The sequence below is a fragment of the Danio rerio genome, chromosome 2, assembly GCF_052040795.2.
Source record: "Danio rerio strain M-AB ecotype USA chromosome 2, GRCz13ab, whole genome shotgun sequence".
Lineage (NCBI taxonomy): Eukaryota > Metazoa > Chordata > Actinopteri > Cypriniformes > Danionidae > Danio > Danio rerio.
In genome coordinates, this window is record NC_141022.1 from 2,052,242 (window position 1) to 2,079,285 (window position 27,044).

General features: G+C 32.7%; 2 protein-coding genes across 2 annotated transcripts; one reads left to right on the forward strand and one right to left on the reverse strand.

The window, feature by feature from the left end:
* The first annotated feature begins 346 nt into the window (after positions 1 to 346).
* Positions 347 to 12,739, forward strand: c8a (complement C8 alpha chain). The gene is given in 11 exon segments (NM_001003496.1): positions 347 to 436; positions 501 to 612; positions 2,478 to 2,625; positions 4,427 to 4,574; positions 5,397 to 5,586; positions 6,793 to 6,975; positions 7,464 to 7,704; positions 9,671 to 9,790; positions 9,886 to 10,043; positions 11,541 to 11,766; positions 12,386 to 12,739. Coding segments are annotated over 9 exon segments (1,437 nt in total). The 5' UTR covers positions 347 to 436; positions 501 to 612; positions 2,478 to 2,603; the 3' UTR covers positions 12,535 to 12,739.
* Positions 12,740 to 13,101: 362 nt separating this feature from the next.
* c8b (complement C8 beta chain) lies at positions 13,102 to 25,883 on the reverse strand. The gene is made up of 12 exons (NM_001256723.3): positions 25,784 to 25,883; positions 24,167 to 24,269; positions 23,587 to 23,737; positions 22,866 to 23,007; positions 20,487 to 20,619; positions 19,862 to 20,059; positions 18,112 to 18,352; positions 17,495 to 17,623; positions 16,276 to 16,439; positions 16,006 to 16,156; positions 14,297 to 14,365; positions 13,102 to 13,809 (listed from the first exon to the last, which is right to left on the reverse strand). The coding sequence occupies exons 1-12, from the start codon at positions 25,834 to 25,836 to the stop codon at positions 13,655 to 13,657; spliced, it is 1,689 nt and encodes a 562-aa protein (NP_001243652.2). The 5' UTR covers positions 25,837 to 25,883; the 3' UTR covers positions 13,102 to 13,654.
* Between the last annotated feature and the right edge of the window lie 1,161 nt (positions 25,884 to 27,044).

Genomic DNA, 27,044 nt, shown 5'->3' on the forward strand with positions numbered 1-27,044 from the left:
TATAGTATTTACTTTAAATTGTGCAGTATATTATCTCTGGGTTGTGTTTTAGAGTTGAAGGGATGTCCATAAACTTATGCTAATTTTATATTTATACTATATTATGACCCATTTCATGAATAGAGCGGGAATATATTATATAAAGCATATAGAGGTGATGGTTTAAATACATTTTGTAATGCATATGTTTGCTTAGAGGAGGGTCATTCTGGGAAAACAAGTGAAAAAAGATCCAAGAGATCCTCCAAATTCTGTCAATCATTAATAGCAAACAGTGTTCGGACTGGACTGAGGTCTCAGATCAGATCAATCTCAATCCAGCGGTCTCAGCTATGCCTACATTTGTGTTTTCTGTTTGTGCGTTTCTGATTTGTTTCAGTCATTGTGTTTCTGCTGCTGGATATAGCAGTGATTTACAACACACTTCGAGAATCAGGTAATGTTTACTTTTGGAGATTTAAATATTGTGCTTTGATACTAAATTATGTGTGTGTGTTCAGGGCTAATGCTTCTTCAAGACACACCAGAGGAGTCAACACCCCCCCTCCTATTGACTGTAAACTAAAAAGCTGGACGGAGTGGTCACCGTGTCAATCATGCACAGAACGAACGGTAAACACTCTTTAAAATCATGGTCAATGCATATTAAATTCATAAATCTTTTGTAGGTGCACTGATTTTTTTAAAATTGAATTTAGTAATATTTTAATGTGGTTACAAGCAATTTATATGGCTAAATTTAAATTCAGTAATTTGCAACTTAATTTGTTTGTTTAATATTCAGCCATATAAATTGTTTGCAACCACTTACCTTGAATTATTGTTTTAAGTGAGTCAATTTTTTATTTATTATATATATTTTATTTACGATCTATGCGTCAAATCTAAAATAAAAAGTTAATATATGAAGGTAAAGTCCACTTAATTCCCATATACAACATAATTTATGGAAATATATGCAAATTTTATTCTGTATAACATTCAAGTTCATATTTGGATTCCACATATATTTAATTATATGCCAAACATGCAACATTTATTTCAAAATATTGCTAAATTGTGGTCACTCGTGCACAGAACAAATAGTAAACATACTTTAAATACATATTAAATGCATATTGAGATCAACAATTCTCTGTGAGTCTCTATTTGTGGTTAATATTGTATTGATAAATGTGTTAAATCTAAAATTAAATGTTAAAATATAAAGATAAAGCTGACTTCATTCCCATATAAAAACCTGATTTATGGAAATATATGCAAATTATATTCAGTAGGACGTTTAAGTTCATATTTGGATTCCACATATATAAAATATATGTCAAATATGCAAAAAAAAATTTAAATTATTGCTAAATTGTGGTCACTCGAGCACAAAACAAACGGTTAACACTCTTTAAAATCATAGTAAATGCATATTAAATTCATAAATCTTCTGTAGGGGCACAGATTTTTTTATTGAATTTAGTAATATTTTAAGGTGGTTACAAGTAATTTATATGGCTAAATTTACATTTTGTAATTTGCAACTTAATTTGTTTGTTTAAATTCAGCCCATATAAATTGTTTGCAACCACTTACCTTGAATTATTGTTTTGAGTGAGTCTATTTTTCAATTATATATATATATATATATATATATATATATATATATATATATATATATATATATATATATATATATATATATATTTACGATACATGTGTTAAATCTACAATTAAATGTTAAAACATGAAGATAAAGTCAACTTAATTCCCATAGACAACATAATTTATGGAAATGTATGCAAATTAAATTCTGTATAACATTCAAGTTCATCTTTGGATTCCACATATATAAAATATATTTCAAATATGCAACATTTATTTCAAAATATTGCTAAATTTTGGTCACTGTGTCACTTCACATATTAAATTCATAAATTCTCAGTAAGTGTCTATTTTTTGTTCATTGTAATGTGTTGAATCTGAAATAAAATGTTAAAATATAAAGATGAAGCTGACCTAATTTTTCTATATAGAAATCTGATTTGTATAAATATATGACATACAAGTTCATATTTGGATTTTACATATTTATATATGCCATATATGTAACACTTATTATAAAATATTGAAAAAAATGGCTGTTTACTTTTTCTTTAACCATTGGAATTATACATACATGTTCACATACATGTGTGTTAAATTAAATTTAATATATATGTGATATATATATATATATAGCTGATTTAATATATTACATAACATATATGTACATTTTTTGTAATTACAATGGTTGAAAAAATATATAAACACATGTACTTTAAAGTTTTAAAAACATAATAAACAACATAATAAATACACAATGTCAGTCCAGGTGAAAGTTTATCTGAAAATGTTTATTATCCGATCAGAATCAAGTTTTCCAAAGCACCGTAGTATGAATTTAAATACTTGCTTTTTTTTTACTGCTGTATGTTTTTGATATTTTCTAGATTCGCTTCCAGTATTTGGAGCGATCTTCTCAGTTCGGGGGTGAAAGGTGTCTGCACAGTCAATGGGACAAAAAACAGTGTCCTGAAGAGGGCGAGTGTCAGGAACAGGAAGACCACTGTGGGGACATGTTTGCCTGCGGTCCAAAAGGTCAGTGTTTCTGCCTGTCTTTCATTTTACTTTTTGTCTGTGTGTGTGTATAATGAATATATATATTTATAAACTATATATGTATATACAGTTGAAGTCAGAATTATCAGCCCCTCTGAATTATTCGCCCCCTGTTTATTTTTTCCCCAATTTCTGTTTAACGGAGAGAAGTTTTTTTTTTTCAACACATTTCTAATCATAATAGTTTTATTAACTCATTTCTAATAACTGATTTATTTTCTCTTTGCCACGATTACAGTAATAAATATTTGACTAGATATTTTTCAAGACACTTCTATACAGCTTAAAGTGACATTTAAAGGCTTCACTAGGTTAATTAGGTTAACAAGGCAGGTTAGGGTAATTAGGCAAGTTATTGTGTAACTATGATCTGTTCTGTATAGACTATCGAAAAAAAATCAGTAATATTAATAATATTGACCTTAAAATGGGGTTTAAAAAAATAAAAACTGCTTTTATTCTAGCCGAAATAAAACAAATAAGACTTTCACCAGAAGAAAAAATATTATCAGACATACTGTGAAAATTTCCTTGCTCTGTTAAACATCATTTAGGAAATATTAAAATATACTTATATAATATTCAACTGTATATATATATATATATATATATATATATATATATATATATATATATATATATATATATATATATATATATATATATATATGGCAACCACGAATTAATAAAGGGACTAAGCCGATATATTTATATATATATATATATATGTTTATATGAGCACTGTACAAGATATGTACAGTGCTCAACATCCCCTTTTTGAAAATGAATAGTTTCATCCATTTCTCAGTAGACAATTGTTTCTGCATTTAAACCAAACCATTTTATTAAACAGTTATGTACATTAAAATATGAGTTTGGTCACCGAACGTTGATAATACATTTAAACTCAAACAAGTTATTGCAACCAAACATAATTTTTGCAAATAAAATTTCAACTAAATTAGATTTTTTTCTGTGTTTCTCTTGATTTTTCTGCTATTATCATTTAATTTAATATTTTCCTCCAACAACAGATTTGCTTGACCGTGATTGTTATTTAGTTTTTTTTTGTTAGGTTAGTTTGAGTTTGGGCTTTAGAACTACACTGTAAATAATATCTGTAAATTAGGTGAAGCAGTGGCGCAGTAGGTAGTGCTGTCGCCTCACAGCAAGAAGGTCGCTGGTTCGATCCTCGGCTCAGTTGGCGTTTCTGTGTGGAGTTTGCATGTTCTCCCTGCGCTTGCGTGGGTTTCCTCCGGGTGATCCAGTTTCCCCCACAGTCCAAATACGTATCCGCTGCATAAAAATGTGCTGGGTAAGTTGGCGGTTCATTCTGCTGTGGCGACCCCGGATTAATAAAGGGACTACGCTGACAAGAAAATGAATGAATAAATGAAATAGCAGTTTTCCATATTTTTTGATTCATGTTTTTTTTTTCCCCATTTATTTCTGCTTTTGAATTGCATTATGGGATGTTGATCTTTCTTCCAACTACCTTTAACCTTGAAAAAGTGACTTTTATTGTCATGTGGAATAGTCTGCAGTGTTTTGTTTCTCTAGTTATTATTTATAATAGGTTATAATATTGTTTTATACGACTAAAATGTCAATAAAAGTGAGTCAAGTTGAATTTTCAATATCAAAAGTCGACAGAGCAGAGATCAACATCCCATAATGCAACTCACAACCTGAAATAAACAAAAACTACACAAACTGTTCATGAACAGATATTGTTTGCAGTGTGTTCCAGCTTAATTGTGTTGTATATGCATCCTCACAGGACGCTGTATTGGAAAGTCGCTCCGTTGCAACGGTGAACCAGACTGTTTAAATCAGAAGGATGAGGCTGATTGTGAAGCGATAAACAGAGGAGAAAACAAATGTGAAGGCATGTTGATTATACCAGGAGCCGACAAAGCCACACTGGGGTAAAACATAGTCATTTCTTTTTATTTGTCTGAATAGTCAAATGGGGCGGCACAGTGGCTCAGTGGTTAGCACTGTGGCCTCACAGCAGGAAGGTATCTGGTTTGAGTCCCGGCTGAGCCAGTTGGTGTTTCTGTGTGGAGTTTGCATGTTCTCCCCGTGTTGGTGTGAGTTTCCTCCAGGTGCTCCGGTTTCCCCCACAGTCTAAACACATGCACTATAGGGGAATTGATGAATTAAATTGGCAGTAGTGTACGAGTGTGTGTGTGTGTGTAAGAGTGAATGGGTGTTTCATAATACTGGGTTGCAGCTGTAAGGGCGTCCACTGCGTGAAACATATGCCAGAATAGTTGGCGGTTCGTTCTGCTGTGGCAACTCCTGATAAATGAAGGGACTCAGCCGAAGGAACATGAATAAAATAAAATAAAATAAAATAAAATAAAATAAAATAAAATAAAATAAAATAAAATAAAATTAAATAAATATAATATAAAAATATATAAAAAATAAAAAAATAAATAAATTGAAATCAAACAACTAAATAAATAAACATACATTTCAATTAAAAAAACTTATAAGGCCAATATTGTTAGCCAAACCACTGTTATACAATGACTTGCCTAATTACACCAACTTTACCCTTTTTAACCTAGTTAAGCCTTTAAATTTGCATGTTTAAGTCTAATATTTTCATAATAGCAAAGACAAAATAAATCAAGCATTAGAAGTAGTTACTGTTTAAATTAGAACTGTTTAAATATGTGTTTTCTCTGTATAATGTGTATGTATTTAAGTCTTTAATAATTGTCTGTTTTCCTCCTCAGATATAACGCTTTAACTGGTTCTTTTGTGAGTCGAGTTCTGGACCCCAATTACGTGGGAGGCGTCTGTGAATACATCTATAATGGAGAATGGAGGAAACTTACATTCGATCCTTTCTGTGAGCACCTCAGTTATGACGACGCTGAAAAATATTACAGGAAACCGTACAACTTCCTCTCATTTCAGATAATGGTATGATGTGCTGTGTGATGCATTTGTTATTTCAATTTTTTCTTATTCTATTTTATTAAGGAACTATCACTGCCTGTTTGATTTATGCTTATGTAATTAATAAAACATTGAAAGTTCATTATTAACCGTATATGTATATTTCAAAAGTTCACACTTAGATATTGTTTGATAGTAATAGCAGGTTTGGCATGCTGTTTTGGCAGAGACCCCTGAGCTCGGACATAATTACAGTTTTTTACTTAAATTGCAGTAATTTATAATTTAAATCTTTATATCAAAAAAGTAAGAATGTACAGTAATTTTCTTTCATTCCACCCCCCACCCCCAACCCCCAAAGGGAATTTTTCAATTTAAAAATTGTTGAAATAAATTTTATTCATCTTTGCCCCCAAAATTTTTCATTTTTATATTTTAAAAATGACAAAATTACTGTAATATTTCTACTGTCTTTGCCCTAAAAAATGGTAGTTTTAAAATAAAAAAATGTCAAAATTACAGTAACTTTTCTTTCATCTTTGCCCCAAAAAAACAATGACTTTTATATTTTAAAAATGCCTAAATTACTGTAATTTTTCTTTTGTCTTTGCCTTAAAAAAGGACATTTTTAAATTTTTAAAATGCCAAAATTATTGTAATTTTTCTTTTATTTTTGCCCCCCCAAAAAACTGTAGTTTTTAAATTTTAAAAATGTCAAAATTGCTGTATTTATCTTTTATCTTGCCTTGAAAAAAAAGAAAAAATGTAAATTTTAAAAAGTCGAAATTACTGTAATTTTTCTTTTAATTTTGCCTTAAAAAAAGGAAAAATGTAAATTTTAAAAGTAAAAATTACTGTGATTTTTCTTTCACCTTTGCCCCAAAAAACAATAATTTTTATATTTAAAAAATGTTAAAATAAATGCATTTTTTTGCCTTAAAAAACTTTAATTTTCATATTTTAAAAATTCTAAATTACTGTAATTTTTATTTTGTCTTAGCCAAGAAGCTCATCTTTTTTTTGACACATTATGAATTTATTGTAATTTTTCTTTTGTCTTTTTTGACCCCCAAAACAGTTTTTATCTTTTCAATTTTATAGGTTATGAAATTTCTGTACTTTTTCTTTTTTGTTTTTGCCCCACAAAAAAAACAAAAAAATGGTAAATTTTTTATTTTATTTTACTTTTTTTATTTGAATTTACTGTCATTTTTCTTTTGTCATTTTCAGGCACAAGCCAGTACAGAAGAATCTTCAGATTATTATGAGGATGCTGTCAGCTTTCTCAGAGCAAAACACTCTGAAAATTCTTTTAACTTTGGTATAAAGCCACAAATCGGTTTTGTAGAATTCGGCGTGGAATTCAGCGCTGAATTCATGTTTCTCAACAACATATCAAAATACACGAACAAGGTGAGGTATTTACCAGATCAATCAATTTATTTAACTCTAGGATTTGTGTATTTACGAATTGTTTTTCGAATTTACGAATTGGATTTGTGTATTTATGAGTCCTGTTCTGAATTTTGTGATTAAATTTGTTACGGATTGTTTTGAATTGACAAATTGGATTTGTGTATTTACAAATCGCGTTTTGAATTGACAAATTGGATTTGTGTATTTACGAATTGTATTTCGAATTTATGAATTGGATTTGTGTATTTACGAATCCTGTTCTGAATTTTGTGATTAAATTTGTGTACTTACTTATGGATTGTTTTTAATTGACAAATTAGATTTTTGTATACTATGAATCGTGTTTTGAATTTTGTAATCGAACTTGTGAATTTACGGATCTTATATTGAATTGACGAATTGGATTTGTGTATTTACGAATCGTTTTGGATAATGCCTCAGAAACCTCATGTAATCAATTTTTCACTTTTTTTTTGCATGTTTAGGAGATGGGCTTCGTCCAGCTGATGTCAAAAATACAAACATCTCAGTTTAAGATGAGAAGCAAAGACCTGGTTCTGGATGAAGACATGCTCTGGGCTCTTTCTGATCTGCCCGATCACTACCATTTCGGCGCATATTCGCAGTTTTTTAATGAATACGGCACACACTACGTCACCGAGGGAACCATGGGTGGGCTCATGGATTACGTTGCTGTTGTGAACATAAATGAAATGGAAGAAAACCGTAAGTTAAATACACGATACATAAAAAATGACATTACAGATGAAGGACTGAAATGTACTGATCCATAATCACGCATGAACATTTAGAGTTTACTCGCTTCATTCGCGCGTCAAATTCGCTGAGCAATAGACGTGGATTGGCAAGATTATCGGGGCTTTGTTATTCAATGGCTAACATGGATTTCATTGCGAAAATAACTGTGTTTATGTGCTTTATGAAGGCTGAAAAACTGCGTCAAATTATTTGTAGCCATGTCTGAGTTCACTAGATCCTTTCAGAGGTGCACCAGCTCTGTGAGTTCATCAACTCCTCCAGAAACTGAACCTGGTTAACGGAGGCTTTCAGCGGTGCTTCTGGCTGAGCCCAGTTTGATCCACACCAACAACAGGCGCTACATCATAATCCAGCCCCTACAAGAGCAAGCTCCTGATTGGTTAACGCGGCGCGAATGTCAGCTAAAGTTCAAATTTTTAAACTCGTTAAGTCCGTCAAGTGCGCAAAACGCGCCACTTCATTCTCGCAGGATGTCTATTCACGTTGTTGCATTGATTTAACATGTAAATCACTCTGGCTTGATGCTTCTTCCGCGTCTGGTGTGAACGCAACATAAAGGTGAGAGTGAGGGCGAAGTTTACCTTGTTACTATGTATGATGTCAGCATGGTGACTAGCTATGTGCACTGTGATTGGCTGAAGGGGGCGTGGGGAGGAATCTCTGTCAGATTTATTCTTGGAAACTTTGTAGAGCTTAGTATTATGTTGACAGGGGCGCCGCTAGGAGGGGGAAGTTAGGATGATTCTAAGGGCCCACACACTTTAGGGTCCCCAGGAGTTACTATTATGCTGCGTTCACACCAGACGTGGAACGCGCGGATAAATCACGCGTAAATAGCCGCGTAAACATTTGAGATTGCTCGCTTCATTCGCGCATCAAACCCCGATTCATTCGCTCGTCAAACCCCGCTTCATTCGCGATTCAAACCCTGCTTCATTCGCGCATCAAGTCCACTTCATTTGCGCGTGAAATTCACTTCAGAATAGACGCGGATTCAAATGATGGGCAGGGCTTCTGTCTGCCCCCACAAAAGCAAGCTCCTGATTGGTTAGCGCAGAACGAATATCCGCTTAAGCTCAGATTTTCAGACTTTCGAACCCGAGCAATTCACGCAAAATGTGTGTTAAGCGCGGCAAACATGCTAAACGAACAATTCGGGCCTTTCGCGCCGTGCCATTCGTGCCATTTGCGCCACACAATTCGCGTCATTTGCACGTATCGCATCACAGGTTGTCTATTCGTGCATTTGCATTGACATGTAAATCACTCGCGCTTAATGTGCTGTCTGGTGTGAACACATCATTAGGGGCACCCCAATCAACCCCTAGCATGTATTGTTGTCTGCGACCCCTACACCCCCCAACCTCCAGCCCCAACACCCCCATCTCACTGTTCACTGTTCTTCCAACCCTGTTTGACACCATCCCCAAGTACCCACCCCTTCAATTGGACCCATGATGCCAGCCCCCCAACACCACTCTTCACTTTTGTCTTCCTCGCCATCCCCATCTCCCTCCTCTGGTCTTCATCTTTGTCCATGACACCATCCCCAAGCCTAAAGCTGCGGTCACACTGGACTTTTCTCCCCATAGACTTCCATTCATACGCACACAAATGCATCAGCTCGTGCGTCAAGTTTCTCTGATCGCTGCGTTGGAAAGTTCAAGCTTAGTGAACCCTAACCTGCGAAATCGCATCACTTGACTGTGTGAGACCATTTGATGATCAAAACATGACCTCTCTGGACAGAAATGTTAAATAAAATCGCTCGCTTATTTTAATTTCTAATCATCTTGTTTAATCCCGCCCCTTTTTGCAGCGCCGTATGATAGAATTTCGCACGAAGAATTAGCCCCTGAACTGTAGTCGCTGTTTTCATGTTTAAGCACAATTACATTTTATTTCTCTCTAGAAATGACTGGGCAGATGATAGGATCATGCATTGGTGGATCATTCGGGCTGGTGTTTATGGAGAAAATCAAAGCTACAGTGAAAGGAAAATCATGTGGAAAATTTACATCAAATGAGAAAAGTACGTGACCTTGAGCCCCATTCATTTTCAATTCTTCTTTAGTGTTTATCAATTGTAAATTATATTCCCTTTTATTATTATTTAATCTTCAACAGCTAGTGACGAGTCCCACAGTGCTATTAAGGATGTCTTTGGCTTTGTGAAGGGTGGAAACACAGCCTCCAGCGCTGGATCTTTGGGTATCAAAGATGCTAAAAGTTACAAGGATTGGGGAAAGAGTCTGAAATATAACCCGGCGCTAATTGAGTTTGAGGTGCGGTTTTATTACTAACCAAATTTCTTTGATGGTACTCTAGACTAGTTTTAAAGAGCAGAGCGCTCTAGTTTTTAACAACAAAAAGTGCTCTAGGCTACTTTTTAATAGCAATTGTCGCTCTAGGCTAGTTTTTAACAGCAGATGGAACTCTAGGCTAGTTTTTAAAAGCAGACAACGCTCTAGGCTAATTTTTAACAGCAGATGGCGCTCCAGGCTAGTTTGTAACAGTAGATGACACTCTAGGCTAATTTTTGACAGCAGATGGCGATCCAGGCTAGTTTGTAACAGTAGATGACGCTCTAGGCTAATTTTTAACAGCAGATGGCGCTCCAGGCTAGTTTGTAACAGTAGAAGACGCTCTAGGCTAATTTTTAACAGCAGATGGCGCTCTAAGCTAGTTTGTAACAGTAGACAACGCTTTAGGATAGTTTTTAACAGCAGATGGCGCTCCAGGCTAGTTTGTAACAGTAGACGACGCTCTACGCTAATTTTTGACAGCAGATAGCGCTCTAGGCTAGTTTTTAAGAGCAGAGCGCTTTAGTTTTTAACAACAAAAGGTGCTCTAGGCTAGTTTTTAACAGCAGATGGTGCTCTGGGTTATTTTGTAACAGCAGATGGCGCTCTAGGCTAGTTTTTAACAGCAGATGGCGCTCTAGGCTAGTTTGTAACAGAAGATGGTGCTCTTGGCTACTTTTTAATATAAGACTGCGCTAGATTGCACTAGATTTTTACATCAGAAGGCGCTCTAGGTTCCTTTTTAATAGCAGACGCGTTCTAGGCTAGTTTTTAACAGCAGATGGCGCTCTAGGCTAGTTTTTTATAGCAGACGACGCTCTCGGCTACATTTTTAGTACAAGACTGCGCTCTAGGCTAGTTTTTAAACAGAAGATGGTGCTTTAGGATATTCTTTAACAGCAGACGACGCTCTAGGCTAGATTTTAACAGCAGACGGCGCTCTAGGCTAGTTTGTAACAGCAGATGATGCTCTAGGCTAGTTTGTAACAGCAGATGGCACTCTAAGCTATTTTTTAAAAGCATATGATGTTCTAGGCTATTTTTAAAAAGCAGACGATGCTCTAGGCTACTTTTTAACAGCAGATGGCGCTCTAGATTTTAACAGATGGCGCTCTAGGCTTCTTTTTAATAGCAGATGGCGTTCTAAGCTAGTTTTTAACAGCAGATGGCGCTCTAGGCTAGTTTTTTTATATAGAAGAAGAAGCTCTAGGCTACATTTTAGTAGCAGACAGCGCTCTAGGCTGGTTTTTAAACAGAAGATAGTGCTTTAGGATATTCTTTAACAGCAAACGGCGCTCTAGGATATTCTTTAACAGCAAACGACGCTCTAGGCTATTTTTTAACAGCAGATGGCGCTCTGGGCTAGTTTGTAAAAGCAGACACACTCTAGTCAGAATGAAGTCTATGGCTCTTCTAATAGTTATGGAATTCTGGTAGTTCCGGTGGTAATATTTATTGGTTTTGGTCATTCTGTCATAGATTCTACCAATATATGAGCTGCTGCGTTTAAGCACCGCCGCTGAGCAGCTGAGCAGTAAGTTGCCCCATGTGAAGATGGCGTGGGAGGAGTACATGCAGAACTTTAACCCATGCCGCTGCGCCCCCTGCTTGAATAATGGCGTTCCAGTGCTCTCCGGGACAGCCTGCAGTTGCTTATGTAAAAACGGATACACTGGTGCTGCCTGCGAGGAGACTGAGAGGAAAGGTAACGCAGCCCATAATATTCACTTCATAAATGTTTGTGGATATAAACTGTAGTAATTTAAAATAAATACTATAGTGTATTGACTGATACTTCAGCAAATTGTACTCTATGCTGTAATATTTGCAACACTTTGTTAGTTATTACCAGAGTATGCTGTAGCATTCACTATGGTGAACAGATCAACTGTAATAGCCCACTTTTGTTTTTACTATAGTATACTGTGGTGTATCGTAGTATAATATACTATCGTCCAAAAAATTAGTCCAGATTCGACACACAGGCATTTGTAGCTCCACCCTCTTTTAAAAAGAGCACAATCTAATTTGAATTTAAAGCGACTGTCACCAAAACGTCACAATTTGACTTGCCTAGTTAACCGAACTAACCAATTTAAGCCTTCAAATGTCACTAATTTCTCGCAAAATAACGAGTAAAACATTTTGTACGGTCCCCGTGGCAAAGATAAATGGAATTAGTCATTATAAACTAGTTAATAAAACTATTATGTTTAAATATGTGTTTCAAACTACACTTGGGAAATATCAGAAAACTATTGAAGGGATTATTTTGTCTTCAACTGTATTAAACGAGGACTTTATGAGTGTTTGTCTTCTGACAGGTCCCACAGATGGAGTGTGGAGCTGCTGGAGCACCTGGTCTTCATGTTTATTTGGAAAAAAGACACGAAGTCGAGATTGCAACAATCCCTCGCCAAAAGACGGCGGTCTGCCTTGTCTAGGAAAGAGCACTCAGAAGAAATCCTGCTGAAATTTAAATAAATGTTTTGGATTTACCTTTACCAGCTATTGTTGTGTTAGAGGTAGTTGTTCTATCTATGGCTTTTTTTTTTCAAAATAAAAGCCTTTTATTTTGAATAACATCTCAAATTATATCAACTGAATACTAAAAGTAATATGTTTATATGCATATTTGGGAATTTTTTTTCTTAAAAATATTAAAGCGTCCCACTATATATATTTTTGACTGTCTCCAGTGTAACACCTTGTCCTAATAACACGTGATGCATTGACACACTATCTTTTCCTTGGTTAAAATTACTTTTTGTCCTAATCATCTGCAAAAATCATGCAAACCTTCTATTTTAGAAACCATTTCCTTACAATATAAACTACTATGACAATAATCACCCTCAGGTACTGATTATGGGCTTTATTCTGTGCTAAACGCTCCCAATGTGAGTTTAAAGACCAACAGCATAAACTACTGACAATCACCCTCAGGTACTGATTATGGGATTTAGTGAGTGGTAAATGCTCCCAATGTGAGTTAAAAGACCAACAGCATAAACTACTATAACAAAGATCACCCTCAGGTACTGATTATGGGCTTTATTCGGTGTTAAATGCTCCTAATGTGAGCTTAAACACATTTTACATTTATTTATACATACATTTAACATTTATTGCCATACTACCAAAAGCAGCAGCAAATAGATCACCCCATCTTGAAAATAAAATAACTAGTAGATGTTTTGAAAATGAAATTCAGAAACTGCGATTCAGTGCAAACCAACAACATCATTTTTTAAACTCATGTTAAGGTCAGTATTATTAGCCTCCTTAAGCAATATTAGTTTTGGATTGTCTCCAGGACAAACCACTGTTATACAACGACTTGCCTAATTACCCTAACTTTACCCTGATTACCCTAGTGAAGCCTTTACATGTCACTTTAAGCTAAACACTAGTGTCTACTAGTCAAAAATTATGTGCTGTCATCATGGTGAAGAGAAAAGAAATCAGTTATTATTAGTTATTAGGTTCAGAAATGTGATATGGGGAAATAAACATACAGAAGGGCTAATAATTCTGACTTCAACTGCATTAGGACACGATGCAATCAGTTTCTACCCAGTAAATAACACACTTTAGACACAATCCGCGGACTCCTCCTGAGCTCCAGCACATGCTACTCCACCGTTGTGTGGGGCTGGATTATTACACTGACGGGTGCGATGTTGGATCTTTCCTGAGCAGCTCGACCATGAAGACCAGCAGCTCCAGTTTCCATCTATTGCCAAACCTGTACATGTTCGGATAATAAGAGAAAACATGACAATGATTAGCATTTGTTTGCAATTGACGTTTTTGTCCTAAGCATGGATTTAAACGAGTAGTTTTATGTATTGAGTGATAAGTGCTTTTGTTTTATCACCATGCATTTATGTATTTACTATAATCAAATGACAAAAAACGAATTATGCGAGGTGTTTGTAATGGAGCATCTGTTGGGGCTGAGAGTAAATCTGGCATTATTCTCTCTTCTGGCTGCCGTTCTCAGTCTCACACTATTGGTTTCCTCTTTCTGAAAGTCTTGATGACACCGGGGTTTTTTCTGTTATTAATTCAGCTAATTGGATTGTAAAATAATTATTTGTTGTACCATCCCATTCACTGCGCTCTAAGTTTACCCAACCATGATGCCTTGCGCTACTGAGTACCCTGGAAAAGTGAATAGGGTCTACTGGATTTAGCTAAACAGTTTCTAATAGCGGCGCACACTGACAAACCTTTTCTTTGAGTTATCTCACAGCTCACTCCTTTGACACCCGCTGGACAAATACAAGTACATCTCATGCCTATAACGAGAAGAAATGGAGACAGAGAAAACAATGATCTGTCTGCTGAAATATTGATCACATTTATTATATAAAATAATACATATCAAATGTTTTGTAATACTATTTATTGGCCTATTGTTCATTAACACTGTACAGAATAAGGCTCAATTTGTTAACATCAGTAATTTAACTAACAATGTAAATGAAAACAATCAGTCTGTATTCATTTCTTAGGTAATGCCTAATAATGGATTAAAAATAAAATTCAGTTGTATTTTTTTTTATCACAGTAACTATAGTTAAACCCCTACAAGTTCTAAAAGAGATCAAGCCTCATCCAGGTAAGAAAAAGTAATGCAAAAGTAACTCAAAAGTGATGTAACCTTACTTACCATAAAAGTAACTAAGCAGTGCAACTAGTTACTTTATTGGGGAGTAACTCAATATTGTAACGCATTTAGTTGTTATTTTGAAAGATAATAATAAACAAATATATTTGTAAAACAAAAATAAATAGAAAAAAATAATTGCTTAATTTATTAATTAATAATAACAACAATAAAAAAATAAATAAACAATAAATAAATAAATAAACAAAAATAATAATAAATAAATAAAAATAGACAATAACAACAATAACAACAACAACAACAACAACAACAATAAATAAAAAACAATAAATAAATAAATATTAACAAACAAATAAACAATAATAACAAATAAGAACAAATAAATAAACAATAATAACAATGGAAAAAATTAATAAATTAGTTGATTAATTTGTTAATTAATTAATAATAACAAACAATAAATAAACACTTAAATAAATAAACAATAAATAAAAACAAATAAATAAATAAAAATAGACAATAACAACAAAAAATAATAATAAAAAAATACAAAAATAAAAAACAAAAAATAAATAAATAAATTATAACAAATTAATAAAAAATAATAACAAATAATATATAAATGAATTGTAACAAATAAATAAATACTAATAACAACTTTATTAGGGAGTAATTCAATATTGTTACAAATTAGGAGGTTATTTTGAAAGATAACAGTGAATATTTACATTTGTAAAAAATTTATTTAAAAAATAAGTAAATAAATAAATAAAAATCAATTAATTAATTGATTAATTTATTAAGGAATAATAATAACAAACAATAAATAAATAAACAAACAAGAAATAATAGCAAATAAAAATATAAATAGACAATAACAATAAAGAAAAACAATAATATTTAATAAATAAATAAATAAATAAGTTATAACAAATAAATAAACAATAATAACAAATAATACATAAATAAACGAACAACAATAAATAAATAAAATAATAATAAATCATAACAAATAAATAAATAAATTATAACAAATAATACATAAATAAATAATTAAACAACAAAAATAAACAAACAAATAACAAACTATAACAAATAAATAATAATAATAATAATAATAATAATAATAATGTAAGGCATTTCTTTCAAAAGTAACTTTCTCCACACTGGCCACTAACATGTGGCACAATAACACATATGATCAGCTATTTTGGATGTCAATAGATAAGCTCAGATAATCATTATAGTTAATGTAAACGCCCCTGATTATTCAGTCTTTGGTGATTAGGGTTGTGTGGTTGCTCTCACCCTTGAGCACTGCCAGGCCATTATTAAGACACGGTGAACATCTGCAGGCGCTGCTTTCACTCAGGTACTCTGACAGAGCTCTCTTCAGGTTTTTCTTTAGGATGTTTGCGTTTGCCTCTCGAGGTGGCACCAGCTCATAAATCGGTTCGATCTGCAGACAGGATAATAAAGTTGAACACTCAAATGTTCACTCAGTGTTTGTTGTTTGACTGACAGTAAGTGCACTTGTTTGAGCTCTTCCAACATCCCGGACTGAGTGTAATTGTTCACCTTCTTGCTTATAAACTCAGGATTGTAGAAGACGGCTTCTCCCCACATCTGCATGATGTCTGGAGTCGGCAGCTGTTTCGCCGCCAGACGAGAGACGGTCTCACTGTCGCCCCCTTTGACCACAATAAACACATCTTCCACCATATCCCTCTCCTTTGTGGAATCTGAAAGACCAAAACAGGATTTCACATTAATAATGAGCTCTATCATTTATTGTTCATGCAGAAATTCACTCAAGTGGAGAAACAGCTTGACTGTGTTTTACATTTTCAACAACTTTTAAACATAATAGTATTAGTAACTAATTGCTTCTGTCTTTTTAGTAATTATTTTGCAATATAATAATAAATAAATATATTTGTAAAAAAATAATAAATCATACATAACAAATGAATAATAAATAAATAAATAAATATTAATAATAACAAATAACATTGAATGATCACAAATAAATAAATAAATAAACAATAAATTTATTATTATTAACAAATAAAAAACAAGGCAATAAATAAATAATTAAATAAACAATAAATAATAACAAATAAATAAATAATAATAGCAAAATAAATAATAATAATAATAAATAACAATAAAAATAATAAATAAATAATAAAAAATAAATAAATAAACATTTAAAATAATACAAATAAATAAATATTTTAATTAATAATAATAACAAATAATAAATAAGTAAATAAATAAACAATAAATAACAAAAAATTATAACAAATAATAATTAAAGAAAAAAAATAATAAATAACAACAAAAATTATAAATAATAATAACAAATAATTCATAAATAAAAGAATAAACCCTAAATAACAAATAAATAAATTATAATAAATATATAAAATAACTTAAATAAATTTATAATAATACAATTAATAATAATAATAATAATAACAAATAAAAAAATAATTAATTAATTGTAAAAAATAGACTATTCTGTGTTTACATTTAGCAATTCCAGCAGATGCTTCTGTCTAAAATGAATAACAGTTGTGAACTATGGTGATTATCATATTAAAATATGCAATATCCTACATGCATCTTGAAATTTAGAGGGTTTTCAGTAAAATAAATAACTTCTGTAATGTATGATATATATCAATCTACTGCAATGTCTGCAATCGGGTCACTCGAATTAAATTTAGATTATTCCATAAAAAAATTAAAATATATAACAAAGCTGAAGTGGCTGAACATGTTTTCTGCTGACCTCCGATCTCTTTCAGCAGGCCTTCACAGCTTCCACCTGAAAGTCCAAGTCCCACATAGATCTTTTTAACCTGGACTCCAACCTTAAGCCCAACCTGCACACAATTCTTGGTTTCATCAAGTGAGTAGCCTATAATGAAGAAAAAAACATCACATTCAGTATAAGCACAACTTTTAAAATCACAGGCCACATGAAACAAAAATACTACAGTAATTCAGAGCCAATACTACAGTGTTTATGAATCATACTACAGTAAAGTACAGTATATTATACAGTATATATAATACTATTTACAACACTTTGTTTGTAATGAATGCTCCAGTATACTGTAGTATTAACTATCTCATTGATTGTAATAAATACTGTAGTGCACTTTAGCTTTTACTACAGTAAACTCTGGTGGATTGTGGTATAATATAGACTCTATAGTCATTTGTTTAGATTACTATAGTTGCAGTGTTAATATAGCCACTATAGAATTACTGTAACAGATTAATTCAAGTGCTTTACTATAGCATGGATCAAAAACACTACAGTATTTAAAATGAATTACTTTATTACTTTTATAAATGAGTATTTTTTTTATGATCTTATTCTTGTTTCCTTCATTTTCCTACCAGATTTCTCGAACTTCTCGTCGTTGAGGATAACAGTGTACTCAAATTCTCCACCCAGAGTTGCCTCCTTGATGAAATGAGTGCCGTAGTCTTGGTAGATCTGCCGGTATTCTCCGTATGAGTACTCCAGCGGCAGCGCGTGCAGTCGGGACACAAACTCAGGGTGTAGCATCAGGTTTTGTGGTTTTAAAGCGTAGCGAGCGACCTCAAGCTCAGAGTGAGCACGGATGAACTTGTTTTTCTGAGGACAACACAGAACAAAAAATCCTGCATATAACTTGTACTGTATATAAAGGAGAATAAATAAAGGAGACCAAACAATAAATAAAATCATTTAATTAAATAAAATAAAATAATAAATTATTAAAAGATAACTTATTAAAAAATAAAATTCAACAATTACACTACACTATATAAAATAACATAAATTAAAATAAAATATAAAATAAAAAAATACAAGAGAAGCAACTAAGCTTTTTATAGAGAGCAAACAATAAAATAAAATAATAAAAGATGATAATAAAAAAAGAAAAACTCAACAATCAAACCTAAAAAAAAAAAAATTAATTAATTAAAAATACAAGAGAAGTACCTGAGCTTCAACATAAAATAAAAAACAAATAAAATAAAAATAATGAAATATTAAAAGATAACTTATTCAATTCAACAAAAAACTAAAATAAAATAAATTTTAATAAAATAAATAATAATTAAAAATAAAAGAGAAGCACCAGCAAAGGCGGAATAAAATATAATAATAAAAGATGGAAAAGAAAATAAATAAATAAATAAATAAATAAAAATAAATATTCAACAATCGAACCTAACTAAACTAAACTAAAATAAAATAAAAAAATAAATAATTAAAAATACTGGAGATTTACTGGAGATTTTTTTTTTTTTTACAATAAAATAAAAAGAAATATAAAATAAAATAAAATAGAATAAAAGCTCCTGAGCTTCAAATACGGAGCATGAAATAAAAACGACAAAATAAAAATAAATAAATAATAAAATATTAAAAAATGGCTTATTATAAAAGATAAAAATTCAACAATAGAACCAAACTAAAATAAAATAAACTATAATAATAATTATAATGATAATAATAATAATAAAATAAATAGTAATAATAAAAAACACAAGAAAGCATCTGAACTCTAAATAAAAAGCAACTTGATTAATTAAATTAAAATCCAACAAATTTACAGAGAAAAAACTAATTTACATTAAATAAAAACTAAACTAAAATAAAATAAAATGCATTATTAAAATAAAAGTGAAGCACTTGAACTCTCTATAGGAGCACAAAATAACAAAAAATAATGAAATATTAAAAATGTACTTATTCAAAATAAAATATACAACAGATTTACAAAGAAGTATTGAAATAAAAAGCTTGTCAAATAGCACAAACTGACAAAAACTATGCATTGAATTAACAACTGCTTGCATTTTAATGACATGAATTGCCAGGGTTTGTATTTTTATGCACCGAAATTTAACATAGCTGTTTATTTAAGCTGTGAATATTTAAAAGTATTTATATTAAATTATAATATTTAATTAATATACAATTTAATATTATACAATTATAAAATTAATCATTATAAATGATATTTAATAATTATAAGAATTTGACATCCAAAATGTAAACAGTCTAGTTTCTTCAAACCCATTGTCTCATTTTCTTTAATAAATATTAATATAGTTCAATCTTCAGTATTATTAGCCACAGAAGAGCACTCACCCTCCCCGAATATGTGCGCATCTTCTTGACCGAGCGCTTGTATTTGTGGTCATTATAGGCAAAGCTGAAGTCAAAGGCATTGGGGTAAGCAATCCCAATCGAGACGCTGGTTTTGGACAGAGTTGAATGACTTTCACTCTTGAAGTATTCGCTGTAGGAATCGTACTCCTTCATGTTGAAATCATACGAGCCCTTTGTCTGGAAGTAACAAAGACACATAATTAGCATTCACACACAGATCTACCATAACAACTGAAGTTAACTTTGTTTGTGGTCAGCAAAGTTAACAATCATTCATTCATTTTCCTTTTATTAATCAGGGGTCGCCACAGCGGAATGAACCACCAACTTAACCAGCATATGTTTTACACAATGCCCTTCCAGCCGCAACCCAGTACTGGAAAACACCCATACACACTTGGACTGTGGACACCTGGAGGAAACACAGGGAGAACATGCAAACTCCACACAGAAATGCCAACTGACCCAGCTGGGACTCGAACCAGCGACCTTCTTGCTGTGAGGCTACAGTGCTAACCACTAAGCTATTGTGCCATCCCGGGGTTAAATTGTGAAGTAAAAAAGTCACATATATACCTCAGCATAGAAACAACATGCCGCTTACCTCTATTGTGTACTGTTGTAAATTAAACGGCTTCCTGAAGCGAACATCTTGGATAAAATGAGGCAGGCAGCCGCCAGCGTAATATCGGTTATCAAGCACCACTGCTTCCATTTTACCATTCAAAATGTTGAATCTGTGAACAAAAAAATAAACGATGACCTCATATCCAGGGATTTAACATATTTTAGAGGAGCAACAAAAAGTCTTTAATACCAACCCAAGATCAATGAAAATGCATATTTTAGGCAATATTTTTGGCGACATGAAATACTGTGCGTTGCTAAAAGATGTTTTGATGCATGTTTCAGATGACAAATCCACTAGAGGGCGCTGTTTATATTTTAGTAAATCTGTAATATGTTGATTATGGTGTGTTTTGTTGTACGTTTATGACGACAAATTCACTAGAGGGTGCTGTCTAATTTTTTGTGAAACTGAAATATGTTAGCTAACATGTTTTGTTGTACGTTTTAATGTCAAATCCACTAGAGGGCGCTGTTCATATTTTTGCAAATATGAAATAGTTTAGAGTGTGTTTTGTTGGACGTGTCTGATGTCAAATCCACTAGATGACGCTGTATATATTTTAGTGAATCAGAAAAACATTTATTAGGGTGTTTTGTTGCACGTTTCTGATGTCAAATCCACTAGAGGACGCTGTCTACATTTTTGGGAATCTGAAATATGTTAATTAGGGTGTGTTTTGTCGAACATTTATGACGACAAATCCACTAGAGGGCGCTGTCTATATTTTAGTGAATCTTAAAATACTTTACTTAGGGTGTGTTGTGTTGTATGTTTTAATGTTAAATCCACTAGAGGGCGTTGTCTATATTTGCGAATCTGAAATATGTTATTTAGGGTGTGTTTTTTATGCGCATTTCTGATGACAAATCCACTAGAGGGCGCTGTCTTTATTTTTGCGAATCTGAAATATGTTCCTTAGGGTGTGTTGTGTTGTATGCTCAAAATGTCAAATCCACTAGAGGGCGCTGCCTATATTTGCAAATCTGAAATACGTTATTTAGGGTGTTTGGTTGTACGTTTTATTGTCAAATCCACTAGAAGGTGCTGTCTACATTTTTTGCAAATTTGAAATGTTAATTAAAGTGTGTTTTGTTGCGCGTTTCTGATATCAAACCCACTCGAGGGCGCTGTTTACATTTTTGTGAATCTGAAATACGGTAATTAGGGTGTTTTGTTGTACGTTTTAATGTCGAATCCATTACATGGCGCTGTCTATATTTTATGCGAATTTTAAATTTGTCAATTAGGATGTTTTGTTGTACGCTTTAATGTCAAATCCACTAGAGGGTGCTGTCTACATTTTTGCGAATTTGATTTATATTATTTAAGGTGTTTTGTTTTACGTTTTAATATCAAATCCACTAGAGGGTGCTGTCTACTTTTTTGCGAATTTTAAATACGTTAAATAGGGTGTGTTTTGTTGCACGCTTCTGACGACAAATCCACTAGAGGGTGCTGTCTATATTTTTGCAAATCTGAAATACGTTACTTAGGGTGTGTTTTGTTGTACGTTTTAATATCAAATCCACTAGAGGGCGCTGTCTACATTTTTGCGAATTTTAAATGTTAATTAGGGTGTGTTTTGTTGCGCGTTTCTGAGGTCAAATCAACTAGAGGGCGCTGTTTACATTGCTGCGAATTTAAAATATGTTAATTAGGGTGTGTTTTGTTGTACGTTTCTGGCGTCAAATCAACTAGAGGGCGCTGTTTACATTTCTGCGAATCTGAAATACGGTAATTAGGGTGTTTTGTTGTACGTTTTAATGTCAAATCCATTATATGGCACTGTCTATATTTTTGCGAATTTAAAATACGTTACTTAGGGTGTGTTTTGTTGTACGTTTTAATGTCAAATCAACTAGAGGGCGCTGTCTATATTTTTGCGAATTTGAAATATATTATTTAAGGTGTTTTGTTGTACGTTTTAATGACAAATCCACGAGAGGGTACTATCAATATTTTTACGAATCTGAAATACATTAAATAGGGTGTTTTGTTGCGCATTTCAGATTCACGTTCTTTTTGTACACGTCTTCTTGCCACTGTGTAGTTTTACATGATTTGTATCTCTTGCTTCACCAGACTCGAACCTAGCCCTCTGCGGCACAACACTGTTATTTCATTATTTATTTGCACAAAAATAATCCTTTATTCGTGGATAATAGTTATGAATAGAATGAACAAAGAATAATCCTTTATTCACGAATGTCCTTGTAAATGTCACTAGTGTAAAAAGGTTCATTTTCTTATATTTAATAATAATGAAAAGCACTGAGCATCCATCAATGATGTGCATTTTCTAGGTGCGACAGAGATGGTTAAGTCGTACAGGAGTGTATTAAACACACACACCCTTTGGCAAGATTCTCGATGCCGTAATACTCCTCGGTGGGCTGATTACAAGCTTTGTAGACTTTCTTACAGTCCTGCTCATCAGATCCGTCTCCACAGTCATCATCTCCATTACAGCGCAGATTCTCCAGCACACAGCGGCCTGACACAAAACACAGAAACATTACACGTGCTTAATTGCCTCCTACATGAAAACATACTCATTTAAAAGTCCCATGAAATTAAAATAGTTTTTTTTTTTAGATGTCAGTACCAGTTTTGTTAGATTTTAAGATATCTACTTCCTAGTGTACTCCAAAGCAGTGCCAAAATTTGTGTTTACAAGATATAAAACTGATATAAACATGTAAAGCTATGTAGTTTGTAGTGTAAGCTTTAGTTTGTCACTTCCGCTTGAATGGGTTTTATTGACATCACCTCATAGTTCAGTTTCTCATCAAATCTTTTGACCAATCAAATGCTCTCTAGTGCCTGACATGCCACGCCCCTTTCTTCTCATTGGCTGTTCATTTGATGCACTTGAGCTCAACAACTCTCACTGGCAGAGTGATGAAAAATCCAAACACTATTGGCTGTTTTTTTTTTAAAGGGGAGGAGCTACTCTATGCCCCGCCCTCCATGTTTCAGTTGAGATTATGTCAAACATTTAATAAAACATGCACATTTCAGAGACCTTTACCATCTGGAATATGTATTATTTTGAGATATATGCAAGGCTCACCTGTGACCGTGCAGCGGAAGCCCTGGCAGATAGCAAAGGACTTCTGGCAGGAGAATCGAGCTGGAGGCGTACATGATTCCTCCTCTCGACCATTATTTTGACACGGTTCTCCTCCAAACTCAGACGGCTGGATCAGCGTGGCATAGCGGAACTGCAGATAACAGAGCAGAACCATCAAAAACAAATACAACCCCAAATCAGACTTGGGACAGCATGAAAAACGCTATTGCATATTTCAACAAGACAATGCTGAACCACATTCTGCACACATAACATAGTCCTGCTGCTGAGGGTACAAGTACTGGACTGGCCTGCCTGCAGTCCTGACCTGTCTCCAATAGAGAATGTGAGAAATTCATTTAAATACATGAATAACCTTTAAAGTTCACATGAAGCAGAAGCTGCGTCTGTTTTTTATTCATATTGTGATGCAGGTCCTACAGAAATGGAAGATTAAATGAGGAAATAGTGGGCGTGGCTTGTTTTTTTATACTGTGAGCAATGCACCCAATGCTGTTGCTGTTGTTAACAGGTAAATATTGAAGCCAGACAGAAAACTGTACAATATGCAGAAACTCACCCTTTTTTTCAGACAGGCATCACAGCGAGTCCATGAAGACCACTCAGACAGTGAACAGTCCACTGGGTCTTTAGGTGCCGGGTCAGCGCTGCTCAATGATGAGCTACAGCCGCAAACAGAAATTTTTAACTAAAGCTGCATAATATATCCAAAAATGATCATTATTGTAATATTATTCCATTCATCTTTATTTCTATAGCGCGTTTACAATGTAGATTGTGTTGGAGATTAGCTATATATTGCTTGAGCATCGATATCTGATGGATAACAGTGAATTATTCTGTAGCCAATCGAATAAAAAAAATCTTAAAGGGGATAATAATGTTAACTTGATTGTTTTTACACTTTAAAATATGTATATTTTTATTATTCTAGCCAAACTAAAAGATATAAGAAAAATATCAAGTGTAATAGGAAATACTGTGAAAAATATCCTCACTCCTATTAGAATTCATTCATTCGTTCAATCAATTTCCTTCGGCTTAGTAGTCTCTTTTTCAGAGGTCACCACAGCGCTAAACCACCAATTATTCTGGCATATGTTTTACACAGCAGATGCCCTTTCAGCCGCAACCCAAGTACTAGGAAAGCACCCATACACACACACACACACACACACACACACAATTTTGTTTACCCAATTCACCTACATATTCGGACTGTGGGGAAACCAGAGCACCCGGAGGAAACCCACACCAACACGGGGAGAACATGCAAACTCCACACAGAAACGACAACTGACCCAGCCGGGACTTGAACCGGCAAGCTTCTTGCTGTGAGGCAACAGTGCTAACCACTGAGCTATCGTGCCACCCCAGGATTTAATTGTAAAGTAAAAAAGGTCTCATTTTAATCTAAGGTGATCTAGTTACACGTTTCATGCACTTACTATAGTATCAGTATTTACAATTAATTATGCATAATAGGGTGTATGCACTGAAGAACTTTGAATTTTTCAGTAACCTGGGTCAAGCGCTTGCGGTGAACTGTAAGCAGTTACAACATCTGCTCGTTTAAGCTCCGTTTTCTTTAAAAATCACTGATCTTCACTGCCTGATTGATATACGATATACCAATGAATGTACAAGAAGCGCTGTATTAAACTCCATTGTAAATTATCTAAATTAATTTTACTCCAGTGTTTTCAATGGAGTTCCTGTGCTCTCTGATCCTGACGGTGCATGTTAACAGTCTTTCATCTCGTTTTACGCTTCAACAACTAAATGAACGCTTAAGTCAATTTAACTGATTATATTTTAATTACATTACAACATCGATGCTCTAAAAGGAACGGTATGAAATTAAAAATATTCACCGTAACCATTCGCCGGCTGTTTGACAGTAGGGGAAAAACACTAGCTGTGCATATACCCTATTACATGCAAATAATCCTAAACCTAACCCACATTCTAACCTAACCATATAGGAAGCACATGTGATATCTGAACATTATAGTTACACACCTATAACAACGCCACCTTAAAATAAAGTGTAACCCTAAACTAACATTGAATGATGAGCTCTGACAACCACAACAACAACAAACAACAATTAATAACATTGGAAATTAGGAAAACCACTTTATATTAACGCTCAGAATTTCTAAATCATACATACCATAAAATGCCCAGGCAAAGTATTGCTGAATTCACTCTTAGAAAGCTGTGCATTGTAAGTTAACATCAAGGCAAACCATTACAGACTAGATAATACAGTATTAGACCTTAAACCCTTGAACAACCCAGCAACTCCTCCCCTGTTCAATGACAATGTTCAGAATAAGACTCCTGCAGTGCTGTAATATAAATACTTGTATTGGAAAGCATTTAATGTCTGGTCCTGGCAAAATTTTGCAATAAAATGTATATAAAATATACAGTGCTCAGCATAGACTTTTCATAAACCACACAGAGCTCTCCATTTTAAATATATATTTTCTCCAGGATGCTTTACAGTAATATTTGTTGTGCATATACATTTGATTAGTCAGTACTAAACCAAAACTTTAGGATCATGGCCCAAAAAGTGAATGCACCCAAATGAATGTTGGAGAAAAATGCATAAAATAAAATTTTAATAAACAAGAAAAATAAAGAGAAATATAAAGATATATAAAACATTGTTGAGATTTTAGATAGTTTGTCTTTTTTTTTTTTTCAATATTAAATTAAATTAAATTTAAGTTTATTTGTATAATGCTTTTTACAATAATTATTTGAATACAAAAATAACTTTTGAATTTATTTAAATGTTTAATCATTCTATTTATAATGATGTTCGGGGGAAAAAAACTTTACTTTAATGAAGATAACTGTTTATTAAAACTGATAAAACGGTTTATAATAAATAAAAATATAATAATATGATAAAAATATTAATTAACAAAAAAAAAATCTATAAACATGTCTCTAATTAAAAATGTCTCTAAATAAATAAATTTAAAAATTAAAAAATTAAAAAAAATTTATAATATATAAATAACTATAATATATATATAATATGTTTCTAAAATATATATATATATATATATATATATATATATATATATATATATATATATATATATATATATATATATATATAAAACATTTAATATATTTATTATATCTTGTTATATGTGTAAAATAATTATTTATTTATTTTTCCTTTATCTGTTATTTGTTATTTTCCTTCTCGTAAATGAGCTCCTCCATCAAAAAGAAACAGAGAGAATCAATAGGAAATGTTTGTTTAGAGCTGCATTCAGCCTAACCATTGGACCCTGAGTTACACATTAATAAACTTATATACAATTACTGACTTTGTGTTTTTTTACTTTAATCTTATTTACATAGCCTACTTTTACACTGTATAATGCTGCAAAATTATGTTGGGCATA